This window comes from Chiloscyllium punctatum, chromosome 11, assembly GCF_047496795.1.
Source record: "Chiloscyllium punctatum isolate Juve2018m chromosome 11, sChiPun1.3, whole genome shotgun sequence".
Classification (NCBI taxonomy): Eukaryota; Metazoa; Chordata; class Chondrichthyes; order Orectolobiformes; family Hemiscylliidae; genus Chiloscyllium; species Chiloscyllium punctatum.
Genome location: NC_092749.1, coordinates 26,398,336 through 26,415,864, shown reverse-complemented (window position 1 = coordinate 26,415,864; position 17,529 = coordinate 26,398,336). Strand labels below are relative to the sequence as shown.

At 41.7% G+C, this 17,529-nt stretch overlaps 1 protein-coding gene across 2 annotated transcripts in view; it reads left to right on the top strand.

Annotated features, from left to right (window-relative positions):
• The first annotated feature begins 2,558 nt into the window (after positions 1-2,558).
• The window catches only part of LOC140482842 (arginase-1-like), a 52,132-nt gene continuing 37,161 nt past the window's right edge, over positions 2,559-17,529 (top strand). For both annotated transcript variants that reach the window (XM_072580529.1, XM_072580528.1), the window contains exons 1-4: positions 2,559-2,930; positions 3,035-3,107; positions 5,648-5,822; positions 13,380-13,539. In XM_072580529.1, the coding sequence (XP_072436630.1) occupies positions 2,823-2,930; positions 3,035-3,107; positions 5,648-5,822; positions 13,380-13,539 (516 nt within the window). In that variant the 5' untranslated portion in view covers positions 2,559-2,822. The remainder of the gene's footprint in view (positions 2,931-3,034; positions 3,108-5,647; positions 5,823-13,379; positions 13,540-17,529) is intronic.

Here is a 17,529-nt window from a genome sequence, read left to right as displayed (position 1 = left end):
AACACATGCACCAACAAGTTCAAGAACAGCTTCTTCCCTGACATTATCAGACTGATGAGTGGACTCTCTAATTTCAAATTATGTTGATCTTGCTTTTTGCACCTCCCTTGCAGTGTAACCTGTATGCCTCACTTGGTCTAAGCACCCGATAACCAAGTATCAGCCAGCAAGATGGCAGCAGAGTAGGACTCTCCACCCAGACTCCTTTGCTCCATATGTTCTTTTCCTTTCTTTCCTTTTTTTCTCTCTTTTTTTTCCAGTCCTGGAGCAGCATTCAGGGAAGCAGTACCTGAGCACGCGAATGGAAACAAGTCCCAGAGCAGCGCGAGGGGAAGTATGTCCCAGAGCAGCGGGGAAACAAGTCCTGGAGATCCGTGAGAGGAAAAGCGAGGCCTGGAGCTGTGTAACTTACCTTAGTGCAGCAGAATGCCAATGCAGAGAGGACCAGCAGCTTGGACCAGGGTGAGACTGTTGTTGGACTGGGGCCTGGTGCAATCAGTTCAACCACGTGCTTGCTGAGCTGTTGCAATGCTGCTGTAATATAATGTCAATCTGAAATTCTTTACCAGACTGTAACATCAATCCTTTAACTATGTTATAACTATCTTACTTCTAACTAACTTTTTAAACACTGTAAGCAATGCTACTACTCTTACTTTTATTCCTGTTTTGTATCCAAGATTTATACCTAGGTACTTGTACTTAAGTTGGTGCCATTAGAGACAGCCATTGTAAAAGCTTTTCACTGTATCCTGTATTTCTGTACTGGAGTACATGTGACAATTAAGGATATTCTATTCTATTCTGCTCACAAAACAAAGCTTTTCATGATATTTAGGTCGATGTGGTTACAATAAATCTAATCAAATCAAATGTTATGTTTTGGTTCACTTTCCTAATTAATTATTCCTTCAAACCCTCTTATATTTCTAGTAGTTACTCATCTAATACTTTGCATGTCTGTATTATTACTTTGGTTTCAGCTTTTATGACCATATTAAGTTTAAATAAACTAGATGTAAAATATTCACCCATTTATCAGTTACAAATAAGTTCAAGTGGACCACTGAATACTAAATTTAACATAGTACCTGCCTCACACTCTGCTTCATACAACATATTAAGTAGATGTCACACCACATATTTATGAAATTGACTATATCTTTTCCACTCCCTTTTAATTGTTTCTGGTTTGTCTACTTTATCTTTGCAGTAAAACTCTTCTGTGATATGATTGCTTTAGGCTTTCTTAACTACTACACAATTCTCTCTCTGCTCATCTTGAACTAGGGAATGCTAACAATTACAAATTAATGATGTTGTATTCCTCCTAATTGCTAACATCTACCTTGATTGCTGCTGACATTTCTTCCTTTGCTACACTCTTTCTGATCATAATAACATCTCCTTTCAACAGATGTTTTTCTTTTGGGCTTGGCAGAACATGCACCACAGAAACTTTCAAAATCGGAGGCTGAAAGGTGACCTTATAGAGGTTTATAAATCATGAGGGGCATGGGTAGGGTGAATAGCCAAGGTCTTTTTTTTCCTAGGGTGGGAGGAGTCCAAAACTGGAGGACATGAGTTTGAAGTGAGAGCAGAAATATTTCATGCAGTAAATTTTTCATGCAGAGGGTGGTGCATATATGGAATGAGCTGCAAGAGGAAGGAGTGGAGGTAGGTAGAATTATAACATTTAAAAGGCATCAGGATGGATATATGAATAGGAAGGGTTTAGGAGGATATGGGCTAAATGCCGGCAAATGGGACTAGGTCAGATTAAGATGTCTGGTCAGTGTCTCAAAATTAGGGGAGGTTTGGTGTCATAAATATTCCTTAACTAAACCTGTCAATTCTTGTAAGGTTTTAGTATCTGATGCCTCAGGGAAAGCTACATTCCTGATAACCTAAAAAGCTGCAAGTTCACAACTGCCAATCTAACATCTTACTCAAAGTGGGAGACAAAAAGTGGGTAACTATAGGCCAATTAGATGAACATCTGTTATTGGGAAAATGTTAAGAGTCCATTATAAAGGATGTAATAGCAAGGTTCATTAAATGTATTCAAAGCTGAAACAGACAGATTTATAAACTATCAGGGAACCCAGAGTTATGGAGAAAAGGCTGGAAAAGTGTTCAGTATTATCAGATCAGCTGTGATCTCATTGAACAAAGAGCAGATCCAACAGGTTGAATGGCCATTTAAAAAAGTGTTAGACCAATAGCCGTTTCTTTAACGAAACGGCATTGATCTGAAATATTAACGCTGTTCCTCTCTCCACAGATGCTGCCTGACTACATTTGCTGTTTTTATTTCGGATTTCCATTGTTCAAGTTATTTTGCTTGGGTTTTAGTGGAGTGTGTTGATTGGTTGGCGACCATTTGTCATACATACAACACATTAGTATGACATAGTTTCATGTCACGTTTTGACAAAGGATCCTTGCCCTCATATCAACTCCTCTCTAATAAACGTTGTCAGACCTGTTCAGTATTTGTAGACTTTGGTTTTGTAGCTCTTTCTGTCAGTTAGCAAGGCACCAATATAATTGTGTTATTTAGGGAGGGCGGAGTTTAGAGGCTATATCCCTAGCGTTGCTGTGACACACGATCCATGTAATTGATCCCTGCATCGTGTGTAGATTAGTCTGTAACAATTCCAGTTTTGTGTGTTTTTGCCTCAGTTATACCCACCAACGATTAAGTTTTTTTTCCTCTCGGCCAGAGGATATCTGAGTTAATTAAAATATAATCTGCAAATTGTAAATTACTCGCTGCGAGAAACTATTGTTAGTTTGAAGTTTTTCTATTAGAAGCCAAGATGTTGTGCAGAAAGGGAATGATTCTTTTGAGCCGTGGTGTCAGTATAATCTGTAGAAGGTTTCATCACAAAGTCGGAATCCTTGGAGCACCGTTATCAAGGGGACAGGTATGCTCTGCGAATCTGGCAGCCAGGATTCGGAAAAAAACGTACTTTTTTAAAAGGCTCTTTTATTTTCTTATTTAATATAAACTCCCTTTGCATGCCTATAGGAAAAGGAGGGTGTAAAAATGGGACCAGATGCTTTAAGAAAATCCGGGCTGCTGACAGCGCTTCAGACTGGAGGTAATAGTTCGCAAAGTCGTTAGAATGTAAATATTGAAATCGCCTGTAAAAAGGTTAATAAGATATGATCGAAAACTTTTCCATTTTCATTTTGCGCTGGGAATATATGTTCGTGTGTGACCTACAACGCGCGCACTTATGCATTTGCGATCGGTCCACCGTACCGACAAACTTGGGGAGTGGGGGTTGAAATCGGCTCTAGCACTCACGTTACAAAAAAAGTCACAAGTTTAAAAATACTCTGAAAGCTTTTTCATTCCCTTTCAACGAGCAGAGTGCCTGAATCATATTCAAACAGGCATTACCTCGTCAATGTGACAACAAGACAAAAATGAAACTTTCAAACTGGCGGTGAATAGATATGGCAAATGATTCTGGAGAACTCAAAAAAAGGATGTATAAAGTTAAAAATCACACAACACCAGGTTATAGTCCAACAGGTTTATTTGGAAGCACTAGCTTTCGGAGTTTTCAAATAAACCTGTTGGATTATAGCCTGGTGTTGTGTTGATTTGGAGATGCCGGTGTTGGACTGGGGTGTACAAAGTTTAAAAATCACAACACCAGGTTATTGTCAAACAGGTTTAATTGGAAGCACACTAGCTTTCGGAGCGCCAGCGTCGCTCCTTCTTCACCTCCGAAAGCTAGTGTGCTTCCAATTAAACCTGTTTGACAATAACCTGGTATTGTGTGATTTTTAACTTTATACACCCCCGTCCAACACCGGCACCTCCAAATCAAAAAGGAGTGTTGCCCTTTCAGAACCGCTAAAAGTTAAAGAGGTAATCGGTTTATTAAACAAGCAAAGAGGTATGTAAAGAAAAGAAAGGAAAAGGTTAGCCTCTGGTGAAGTGGAAGGTAGGGGAGATTAACTAACAAAATGGATGATAGTGCTCGGCGAAAGGATAGGAAACAATATTGTTCTAAAGGAGGTGTACATGGAGATCATTATGAATAGCTGCCGTCTGGAAAGATGCTGTTTGATGCCGTGTGGCCGCCATTTAGGCATTTAACCTACACTTGTAGATTTGAATTTACCTCACCCACTTCGATTTGAAGTGTCAAATCGATACTAGTATGTTAAGTTTTCATGAAGTTTAATTGTACTTTTATTTATTAACTCGTGTGATGTCACTGGCTAGCCAGCATTTATTGTCCATTCATAATTTTTCATCAAAAGGTGGTAGCGCGCCGTCTTCCTGAACTGTTGAAGTCCATGTTGCTAAGATTCAAAGGATTGCTACCCAGCGACAGTAAAGGAATAGTGATATAGTTTAGGATGGTTATGGCATGGAGCTAAATTTGCAGGTGATGATGTATTTGTTTTTGTCCTATTTTGACATCATAGAATCCCAACAGTGTGGAAGCGCGCCATTCGGCCATTGAATCCACAAGGACCCTCTCAAGGGTATCCAGTCTAGACCCACTCCCCACTTTATCCTTTTAATCCTACATTTCCCACAGCTAATCCACCTAACCTGCACATTAGATTACTTACAATGTGGAAACAGGCCCTTTGGCCCAACAAGTCCACACCGCCCCGCCAAAGCGCAATCCACCCATTCCCCTACATTTACCACTTACCTAACACTACGGGCAATTTAGCATGGCCAATTCACCTGACCTGCACATCTTTGGAATGTGGGAGGAAACCGGAGCACCCGGAGGAAACCCACGCAGACACGGGGAGAATGTGCAAACTCCACACAGAGAGTCGCCTGAGGCAGGAATTGAACCCGGGTCTCTGGCGCTGTGAGGCAGCAGTGCTAACCACTGTGCCACTGTGCTGCCCACAAATCTGTGGAGTAAGCACTGAGCCACCATGCCACCTACACCAAGATGATGGAGGTCGTGGATTTGGAAGGTGCTGTTGAAGGGGCCTTAGGTGAATTCACTTTCAAATTTGTTTAAACTGAGACTGTTAATTGGGATTGAAATTATTGGCTAACTTCAGTGTAAAACTGAACATTTTAAGCTTTGAGTAGGTAGTAAATTGTAATGATTCAGAAGGCCAAGAAGTCATGCTGTCTAGCTATTATAAAGGGGCATTATGTAAGGTGTCCTGCTGCTGGATGTTACTGCTGAAATTTATTAAATACTGCATTGTCATATTCATAAAGCACAAAAACACTTCACACGGTCATATTTCACATGTGAGACCAGATGACATAATGAGAATACTTTAATTACAAAGCTATCAGAGTTAAGTAAATTTAGTTCCTTACCTGACAGTAATTCCTGCTCGTGTGACAATGAGAGGACCAGATATTAGAAGGATGACTATTAATTTTCCCACCTATGGCACAGGATTTTGAAGTCAGTATTCACATTCTAGATTAATTGGTCCAGCACAGAACAGCATTTAACTTGGTATTACCTAAGTTTCTAAAATCTGTTCACAACACCTATAGATGCACTTTACCGGGTACACTGAAATCCTTTAAAGATTACTTACTGATTCATAAATTTACACTTGATTGAGTAGACTTGAATTTACCTCACCCACCACCCAGAATTTCCTCCTATTTTCATTTTTCAAGGTTGTAATCTGAAGGACTACGGGAATTTGACATTTGAAGATGAGCCGAAAGATGAACCATTTGGAATTGTCAAAATGCCTCGGACAGTGGGGAAAGCAAATGCAAAATTATTTGAAGCTGTAAAAAAAGTAAAAGCAGATGGCCGACTCGGTGTCATTCTTGGGGGTGATCACAGGTATTTCCTTTCTCTTTCCTTTTTCTTTTATCCAAATTGTTAACTTCAAAGACATCTACAAGGATGTTATCCAAAATGTTCGTCAGCCTGACATGCAACTACTGAAAATATTAGGAGGTCATTAAAATATATTCCGTATTTCCTATTCCTATAGAAAAATAGGGAAATCAGGCAATGTTTGATTGAATGGAAAGATTTAAATTGTATTGTGAGAAACAATATTGATCACAACTCATTAGCTAAAGAATGCTAAAAGTAGGGGTAGATATATGTAAAGGTTTTTTTATAACTACAGAATAGAATTAACCTTATGAATCTTATAGCAGTTAGTTAAAACCAACTGTCTTGTATGTTTTATAATTAGGACAGTGGGAAATATGAGGAGAACAGAATTTGATAGAGATAGTAAATGAATACAATGAACAACAAAATTCAAACAGTCTTTAAAAAGAAGCAAGTCTGGGACCTCTCTGAAGAAGTATAGCCAGTAACCTTGTAATACAAATTAATCAGATGCATTGAATGTCTGTTAATGATTACAATGTCTATTAAACATATGAGATCATGTGGAACCTAGGGTTTTCCATAGGAGTGTCCATCATTGATTAGGTATTTTACAGGATTGGATGTATAGAATAAGGGAGAGTGCAGAGTGACCACATTTGATTCCAGCCTCAGGCAACTGTAACACAATATATAAAAATACTGTATCTCAGTGTGAAAATCAGAACGTCATTAACCTCTCTTCTGATCTGAGCCAAAAATTAAGGGAATAACTGCATCTTTACATTGAGGTCAGATTCAGGGGGAGTCTTTGGTCCTCTCCTTGCATGATCTGGTGAATGCTTGAATGAAAACTGCCATGTGTCTGAATTCTGCCTGCCTTCTGAGCCATTGTCCCCGGTCAGGGATTTTGCTCCTGCAGAAATACCAAAGGTTCCCATGGACAGGAATTAAAGGTTAGTTAGTTAGCTTGGGAAAGTAATTGGAGTGGTTGCTGAACTCAAGTGCACAAAGGGATTGTGCTGACAGATGTTAATGTAATGTTCACTGGACTCTGAAACAAGTCTGTACAATTAATTATTTGCTAAGTCATAAAGCATAATACTGAGAATCTGCCCATTAATGGAAAACCTTCAGATATATCAAAGCAGCAAACACATTAGTTGACCAGTCTAATGTGTGGTCCGTAATGGATTTAATGGTTCCAAGGTTCTGGATGTATCTTTGTTCTCTTGGCAAGTGTGGATTTTATACTGCGTCAGTAACAATCACTCAACAACAGAAGCCTTTTTCTGTTCATGAAGATAGCGGGCACGTTGGGAGGTGTATAAATAGTTACATGAGTGCAGTCAACTATAACCTGAAATTGAAGTCTGCTGATTTCTGTAAGTGCACATTGGACTTATTGGATCATTAATCAGTAGCTATGTAAGTAGTTCTGGCATTCATACATCGTGAGAAAAGGGGAAGGCATGCATCTCACAGAATCTCTACAGTGTGGAAACAGGCCACTGGGACCAACAAGTCCACACTGAACCCTCTAAAGAGTAACTCACCCAGACCCATTCCCCTACATTTCCCTTGAATATTGCGCCTCACCTAAGCACCCCTGAACACTATGGGCGATGTAGCATTGCCAATTCACCTAACCTGCACATCTTTGGATTGTGGGAAGAAACCGGAGCACCTGGAGGAAACCCACGCAGACACGGGGAGAATCTGCAAACTCCACACACACAGTTGCCTGAGGCTGGAATCAAAACAGAATCTCTGGCGCTGTGAGACAGCAGTGTTAACCACTGAGCAACTGTGCCATCCCTGACAATGTTTTTGCTGAAACTAGGTTATGTTATGATATTCTAAAATAATGATTCCCAGACTAGATTGGAAAGTCTTCCTTTCAAATGGATTAGTAATCACACAATCCTCATTTTAAATTCTAATACTACACAACACTCTATAATACTTAATATGGAAGTACTGATATAAAATGTTCTGAAATTGCTTCTAAGAAAATATCTATCTATTTGCAGATAACAATGAGATGGGTTTGTCTGCTTCTTAGTTTACAGAAATAGAGCACAATTTTTTTAAAAAACGCCCCTTTCTTGAAAAGGTTAACGCACCAGGCATCCACCACCAGCAGTATTACTCAGTCTACCAGGGGATCGTCATGCCACACTCACCGCTTCCTTCCACGGTGAAACAATGAAGCCCATTTGGCATTGCACATGAAGCATGACCATTCTGTTGCTGTCTTTTGGCACTAAACCTTTCTCCTCTGACACACTATTATTTTGTGAACTTTGCGGGAAGTCTGTATGAAGCCCAAGATTAAAAGACCCCAGTTTGAGAACCACTGGTTTGTGCGAGGTAATCAGTCCTTACTTTTATTCCTGGATCACCCATAATTATGCTGGTAAATCATGTTGAACTGAATACACTGCTCCAAATGGGATCTGAACAAATCAAAATTATTTGACCAAGCATTAAATTAATGCAAGTCTAGACCTCCTCCACTGCCAAATTAAAGCCATCCGTCAAGTGGAGAAAGAACACCTCATCTTCTGCCTTGGGACCCTTCAACCCACAGTATCAACATCGACTTCACCAATTTCCAAATCTCCCCTTCCCCCCACCTTCTCCCAGATCCAACCCTCCAACTCGATACCGTCCTCTTGACCTGTCCTACCCATCTATCTTCCTTCCCACCCATCTGCTCTACCCGACCCATCACGATTACCCCCCATCTGCATCCACCCATTGCCTTCCCACCTACCTTCTCTTCCCCCTCCACGTTCCTGATGAAGGGCTTATGCCTGAAATGCCTATTCTCCTGCTCCTTGGATGCTGCCTGACCTGCTGTGCTTTTTCAGCACCACCCTTTTAACTCTATGACTCTCCAGAATCTGCAGTCCTCACTTTCTCCTAATGAGGAGTTTGATAGTGTAACCCATTATTCCAGAATTTGAGAGTCATAGAGGCAAAGAGATGTACAGCATAGAAACGGACCCTTCTGTCCACACCGACCAGATGTCTGAAAACAATCTAGTCCCATTTGCCAGCACTTGGACTGTTTCTCTCTAAGGCAAAAGTGAGGACTGCAGATTCTGGAAACCAGGGTTTAGATCAAAGTGGTGCTGGAAAAGCACAGCAGGTCAGGAAGCATCTGAGGAGCAGGAAAAGCCCTTCATGAGGAATAGAAACAGGAAGCCTCCTGGGTGGAGAGATAAATTGTAGGGGGGGGGGGGGTGGCTGGGGAGAAGGTAGCAAAGAGTAGAATAGGTGAATGGGGGTTGGGGATGGAGGTGATGGGTCAGAGGGGAGGGTGGAGTGGATTGGTGGGAAGGGAGATTGGTAGGTAGGACAGGTCATGAGGACAGTGCTGAGCTGGAAGGTTGGAACTGGGGTAAGGTGGGGGGAGGGGAAATGAGGAAACTGTTGAAGTCCACATTGATGCCCTGGGGTTGAAGTGTTCAGAGGTGGAAGATGAGGTGTTCTTCCTCCAGGCGTCGGGTGGTGAGAGAGCGGCGGTGGAGGAGGCCCAGGACCTGCATATCCTTGGCAGAGTGGGAGCGGGAGTTGAAATGTTGGGCCATGGGGCAGTGGGGTTGATTGGTGCGGGTATCCCGGAGATGTTCCCTGAAGCGCTCTGCGAGGAGGCGTCAAGTCTCTCCAATGTAGAGGAGACTGCATCAGACAGCAACGGATACAATAAATGACATTGGTGGAAGTGCAGGTGAGACTTTGGATGTGGAAGGCTCATTTGGGGCCTTGGATGGTGGTGAGGGAGGAGGTGTGGGCACAGGTTTTGCAATTCCTGCGGTAGCAGGGGAGGGTGCCAGGACGGGAGGGCAGTTTGTTGGGGGGCATGGACCTGACCAGGTAGTCACAGAAATCGACAAGCCTGACCGTCCCGCCCCATTGTCTCAGCCTGATCCTGCCACCCCCCTTCCCGAACGCATCTCCACCTACCTCGATACTGTCCTATCTTCCCTAGTCTAGGAATTCCCCACATATGTTCAAGACATCACCCATGCCCTCCACCTCCTTCAAGACTTCCGTTTCCCTGGCCCCCAAAGCCTCATCTTCACCATGGACATCTAATCCCTCTACACGTCCATCCACCATGACCAGGGCCTCCAAGCCCTCCATTTCTTCCTCTCCTGATGTCCCCAACAGTACCCTTCCACTGACACTCATTCATTTGGCTGAACTGGTCCTCACCCTTAACAACTTCTCCTTAGAATCCTCCCACTTCCTCCAAACCAAAGGGGTAGCCATGGGCACCCGTATGGGCCCCAGCTATGCCTGTCTCTTTGACGGCTATGTAGAACAGTCCATCTTCCGTAGTTACATCGGCACCACTCCCCACCTCTTCCTCTGCTACATTGATGACTGCGAGGAGGTTGAGCAGTTTATCAACTTCACCAACGCATTCCACCCTGACCTTAAATTCACCTGGACCATCTCTGACACCCTCCTCGCCTTTCTGGACCCCTCCATCTCCATTAATGATGACCGACTTGACATTGACATGTTTTTACAAACCACTGACTCCCTCAGCTACCTGGATTACACCTCTTCCCACCCTACCTCCTGCAAAAATGCCATCCCATATTCCCAATTCCTCCACCTCTGCCGTATCTGCTCCCAGGAGGACCAGTTCCACCACAGAACATATCAGATGGCCTCCTTCTTTAGAGATCGCAATTTCCCTTCTCACGTGGTTGAAGATGCCCTCCAACGTATCTCATCCACTTCCCGCACCTCTGCCCTCAAACCCCACCCCTTCACCCATAACAAGGACAGAACCCCCCCGGTCCCACTTTCCACCCTACCAACCTTCGCATTAACCCCATCATCTGCTGACATTTCCGCCACCTCCAAACGGACCCCACCACCAGAGATATATTTCCCTCCCCACCCCATTCCGCTTTCCGTAAAGACCGTTCCCTCCGTGACTATCTGGTCAGGTCTATGCCCCCAACAAACCACCCTCCCATCCTGGCACCCTCCCCTGCCACTGCAGGAATTGCAAAACCTGCACCCACATCTCCTCCCTCACCACCATCCAAGGCTCAAAAGGAGGCTTCCACATCCATCAAAGTCTCACCTGCACATCCACCAATGTCATTTATTGTATCTGTTGCTCCCGATGCGGTCTCCTTTACATTGAGGAGACTGGACACCTCCTCGCAGAGTGCTTCAGGGAACATCTCCGGGATACCCGCACCAATCAACCCCACCATAGCCCAAAATTTCAACTCCCTCTCCCACTCTGCCGAGGACATGCAGGTCCTGGGCCTCCTCCACCGCCATTCCCTCACCACCCGATGCTTGGGGGAAGAACGCCTCATCTTCCGCCTCTGAACACTTCAATCCCAGGGCATCAATGTGGACTTCACCAGTTTCCTCATTTCCCCTCCCCCTACTTTACCCCAGTACCAACCTTCCAGCTCAGCACTGTCCTCATGACCTGTCCTACCTGCCAATCTCCCTTCCTCCCCTATCTGCTCCACCCTCCCCTCTGACCTATCAGCTCCATCCCCAACCCCATTCACCTATTGTCCTCTTTGCTACCTTCTCCCCAGAGCCCCGTCCCCCATTTATTTCCCCACCCTGGAGGCTTTCTGCCTCTATTCCTGATGAAGGGCTTTTGCCCGAAACGTCAATTTTCCTACTCATCGGATGCTGCCTGACGTACTGTGCCTTTCCAGCACCACTCTGATCTAAACTCCCATTCTTAAACCCTTCCCATTCACATACCCATCCACATGCCTTTTAAATGTTATAGTTGTATCAGCCTTCACTTCCTCTGGCATCTCTTTCCATACATACACCACCCTCTGCATAAAAAGTTGCCCCTTATATCCTTTTAAATCTTTCCCCTCTCACCTTAAACCTATGCTCTCTAGTTCTGAACTCCCCCAGGGAAAAGATCTTGTCTATTCACTCTATCTATGCCCCTCATGATTTTATAAACCTAAATAATGTCACCCCTCAGCCTCTAATGTGCCAAAAACAATCCTTGCCTATAGCTCAAATATTCCAACCCATTGAATGATCTCAAACTGAGTGCCAATGGGGGCAGACAAGATTTTTTGTTGTATGGATTGTGTAGGTGAGGTGGCTACACACACCTGATAAGCAGGCTCTAGATATTCCAAATTATAGGGTAGCAGGTGCTGAAGATCTGTTCATAAGAATATCTGTCTGCAGGCCTCAAATAAATCAGATGTATTCTTGCTAAACCTACAAATAAGTGGACTGTGTGGTAAACAATGCATTTTATTTATTATTCAATTAAATTAATTAACTTTCAATTTGTTTAATTTTCTCTATTACTAAGGTGATCTCATTTTTATCAACACCACACTTATTCCGAAAATCACATTTATATAGCACCTTTAACATAATCAAACTTTGTTTCATTGTAATAATAATAAACAGTCCATTATAATCCTCCAAATCTCAAAAAGGTAAACAGTCATAGAATTCAAGACTGAAAGTTTTGTTGTATTCCCAGATTACTTTATTTCAAATAGCTTCTGGACTTCTCTCATCCACTACATTTATCTCTGACGTTGAACAAAAGCTTGTTAAGACTTTATATAGATTCCAGTCTAACCACGCAATTCTTATCGACAATGGGACATTTTATTTTGATTCTGCACACCCTCTTATTGTCGAGTCTCAAATCCCTGTTTTACTGCACAGATGTGTCTCCTAAATCATTGTTATAGACTTAGGGATATATATGTTGATTTTTTTTCCCCTGATGACTTTCATGTGTGTGGTTTCACCAATGTCTCATCAGTGACATCTGCTAACAGAACATATTTATAAGATGGGTGGTGCAGCATAATGTTTTGTCAAAGTAGCAACAGCATTGAGATGGCAGCATAATGACCTAGTAATCTACACAACTGGACTTATGCTTGAAAGGAAACTGTCCAAATCCCACCACATCTGCTAGGTGAGATTAAATTCAGTTAATGAATAAATCTGGAATAAACTACAAGATTCACTAAAAATAATCACAAAACTAGAGGCTGTCATCAAAATTGACTTGCTTTACCAGTGTCCTTCAGGGAGGGAATTGCCATTCTTACTCAGTCTAATCTACACAAAACTCCAGACCCAAAGTATCATGGTTGACTCTTAGTTGCATTCTGGAATGGCCAAACACGCCACTCAACTCATGCAATTAATACTGGCCTTTTCGTGCTGTTCATATCCCAAAAAACAAAGTGACTAGAAATTGTTTATGATAGGAAACACAAGAGAACCATTAATTTTTAATAGATTGATAGTATTAAAGTGGTGGTTGACAATCTCCATGGACTAGACTGGTGTTACTTGTCAAATGCATTGTGCAATAGATTTGTTCGATTTAGGATTTGCTGAGAACAGTCTGTAAGATGTTTTCTTGCCACAGAGTCTCATGAAAACAAGCTAAAAATCCATTACTGAAACATAAAATGGAGATTTCATAATATAAAGGAAACAAATTGGAATATGTAATAACGTAAAAGCATTTTCTTATTACAGTTTAGCAATTGGATCGATTTCTGGGGATGCAGCATGTCACTCAAACCTGTGTGTGGTGTGGGTAGATGCCCATGCTGACATTAACACTCCTAATACAACACCATCAGGTAATCTGCATGGCCAACCAATGTCGTTTCTCCTCAAGGAACTCAAAACTGAGGTAAATGTGAAATGAGATGCAAAAATTATCTACATCATTACAAACAGATAAATTGGGCTGGATTTTACATTTCACTGTCTGAGCAGTAATCTGGCAAAGCGACTGCCATCCTTTCGACTATTTTAGATTTGGAGGATTTTGAAAATTCTTTAAACACAATACAGATAAATATGTTATATGTGTTACTGATCTAACTATCATAAACACTAATTCAGGTGAAAATTTTGAAAGTCTAGAATGAATGATCAGATACAGTACATATTAACAGTTTGTGTAAACATTTGCAACTCAGGTGCTGGTTGCACTTGTGGGTATGCTCGCCGATCTGGGAAGTTGATTTATAGATGTTTCAACCCCCTTTCTAGGTGACATCTTCAGTGCTGTGGAGCGTCCAGCGAAGTGCTATTCTACTGTGTTGCTTGGAATTTATTTGGTTTTGTTCCGGCTGCATCCGGTTACCAGTTCCGGTTGTTTGTTTCAGTAGTTGGCATGTTGATTCAAGGTCTGTGTGTTTATTGATATGAGTCAGTGGATGAGTGCTATACTTCTAGAAATGTTCTGGCTGTTCACTGTTCGGCTTATCCTATTATTGTTGTCTGGTTCCAGTCAAACTTGTGGTCTTTGTCATCTGAGTGTATAGCTACTAGGGACACCTAGTCATGGTGTTTAGTGGTTAGTTGATGTTCACTTAAGCGGATCACTAGTTGTCTGCCTGTTTGTCCTATATTGTTTTGTGCAGTCTCTGCATCCAATCAATTGTCCTGCACATGATAGGTATTCGGTCTTTTGTTCTGGTGAATTGTTGTCTGAGCATGGCTGTCGGTTTAGGTGCTATCATAAATCCATGTTCAGGACAAACATAGTGTACAAGATTCCACCAGGGACTGCGCAAAACACTGCATTGGGCAAACAACTAGCAATCCGCATGCATGAACATTAACTAATCACTAAATGCCACAACCAGCTGTTCCTAGTAGCTATACACATAGATGACAATGACCACAAATTCAACTGGGACACCACAACAATAATAGGACAAGTCAAACAGAGGACAGCTAGAGAATTTCAGAAGTATGGCACTCATCCACTGACTCCATCAATAAACACATTGACCTCGACCCAATATACTGATCACTGCAATGAACAACCAGAAGTACAGACCTCGACCCAATATGCCAACCACTGCAACAAACAACTGGAACCGGCAACCAGAAGCAGCAGGAACGAAACGAAATAAATTCCAACTGACACAGTACAGCAACGTTTCACAAGAGGCTCCACAGCACTGAGAATGCCACCTAGAATGGGGACGAAACATTTCAAACTCAACTTCCCAGCTTGGTGAACATACCCACAACAACTGCAACAGGACATATTAGTGTAGCTTCTAGGGTTTTGTTGAACATTTACAAGCAGTATTTTGACCTCACCTGAATGATGACCAAGAGTATTGACTCTGACTCTGACAAAGAATAAGACCTATTCATACTCATAAAACTGTTGGATGCTGCTATCCTTTACCCCAAATACAGTACACTCCTTTTGGAGCTCTTTGCTACTTGTTGAGATTTTTTTTCTCTTTGCAATATTTATCAATTCCCTTTTGGAAGTATTACTAAATTTGTGTCCATCATCGACTTAAGCAGTGCATTTCAAATCCAAAGTAAAGGCCCCCCCCCAACCTTTGAAAACTTTGAAGTACATGCATTTGTTTCAAAATGCTGAGATGAAAGCCCAACGAGCTTAATCTAAAACTCAAAAATACAATTTTCTACACCTAGCTTCTCAATTAGCTACCGTTGCTAATAGATCGAATATCGGTTATAGATTTTTAAAATTTTGTTCTAGGGTGGACTGGGCTGACAAAGCTAGCGTTTATTGCTCATTCCAAATTATATTTTGAGAAGGCAGTGGTGAACTACCTTTTTTTTTTAATTGTTGTATTCAGAGCTGTGAAAGTACTTCCACAGGATTATTGGGTAGAGTGTTACAAGATTTTGACATAGATAATAAAGGAATATTAAATATTTCCAAATTAGAAAGGTTGTCATCGGGTTCTTATGTCACTATTACCTTTTGTTCTTCTAGATGGTTTGAGAGGTACTGTCACAGAAACATTGGAACATTATAATATGCATCTTTTAGGTGGCATACAGTACAGCTACTGTCTGTTAGTCATGAAGGCAGTTAATGTTAAATTGGATGAGGTGCCAATCAAGCAGGCTAATTATGTAGTATAGTGTTGAATTATTGAGTGCTGTTGTTCCTGCACTCAGGCAGGCAAGTGGAAAGCATTCCTTCACACTTCTAACTAGGGTCTTCTAAAGACTTTGAAGAATCAGAGACTTACTTGCCTCTCACATGCACTGGTGGCCACAGTTTTTATGCCTAGTTTTTATATTTCCTTGTATTTAATTCAATTAAGATTGATGCTACTCTCACCCGATTAATGCTGAAGTGGTGAAGTTGAAAATCCATCCCATTAAGTATGGAGTATACTAGAGTTACAGCTGTTGTTATCATAATTCAGACAATGTTGTGCTTATTTTTAATGTTTTCTTTCCCAAGTTAGTCAGCTGAATTTGTTCACTTTCTTAAATGTTGAGACACAATCCACTTGATTTCTGTCATGTTTTAGTACATCTTATTTATTTTTTGTTACATAAAGGGATTTGTTCTATTCCTATATCATTACAAACCTCCAGCATCAAAAAACTGTCAAAGAAAAAATATTCTACCAACAGTAGAAAATCTTTGTACATAGGCTGTTGTGTATCAGTTATTCAGGTCCATGTGAAATGTCATAGAGTCATAGATATCCACACTGTGGAAAAAGGCCCTTCATCCCTTCAACACTGCTCCGTCAAAAACAATCACCGAACTATTCTAGTCCCATTTTTGAGCACTTGGCTCATGGCCTTGGAATCACAAGTGTATATCTAAATACTACTTCAATGGTATGAGCGTTTCTGCCTCTTCCACCCACACAGGTAGTGATTCCAGATTCCCACCATCCTCTAAGTGAAAAAATTTGCTTCCCATCGTCTCCTAAACCACCTGCCCTCTGATCACTGATCCCTCCACCAGGAAGGAAATTTCCTTCCTATCTATGCCCCTCATAATTTTATACCTCTCCAACATGCCTCCTCTTCAGTGTCCTCTGCTCCAAGGAAAACAACCCTAGTCTCTTCATTCACTTCTTATAACCAGAACTCTTAAGTAAATTGGCAACATCCTGGTAAATCTCCTCTGCACACTCTGAAGTTTAATCATTCTCTCCTATAATGTGGATTCCAGAACTACAATACTCTAGCTGTGGCCTAACCAATATTTACACAGTTCCTGCTTATCACATGCCTTGACTAATAAAGGCAAGTATTGCATAAGCTTTCATAAACACTTTACCTATCTGTCCTATTATTATATGGGACCAATGGACATGCACACCAGTTTGATCTTTGCTCCCAAGGGTCCTACCGTTCATCATGTACTCCCTTGCCTTGTTTGTCCTATCCAAGTGCATGACTTCACAATTTGAATTTCACTTGCTATTGATCAACTCATCTGACCAGTCTGTCCATGCCAGCCTGTAATCTGATGCTATCCTCCTCAATTTTCATATCATTCACAAACATACTGATTAATCATCTGACATCAAGTCTAAATAGTTTATACAGTAGAACCCCCGTTTCCGTGGTTTCAGTTATCCGTGGCATACCCCGGCCGGAAAATATTACATGGAACATTCCAGAAATAATTCCAGGGGCTGCTGGAGAGGTAACTTTCTCATTTGTATGATAGGATTCGCTACTATTGGGCATCTGTGGTAGATCTTGGAACATATCACCCGCGGATACGGGGGGGTACACCTGTACATACCACAAACAGCAAGATCCCAACACTGATGCCTGCATAATCCTACTGGACACAGATTTCTAGTCACAAAAACACCTTGACAATCATGTTCTGCTCCCTGCCACTCAGCCAATT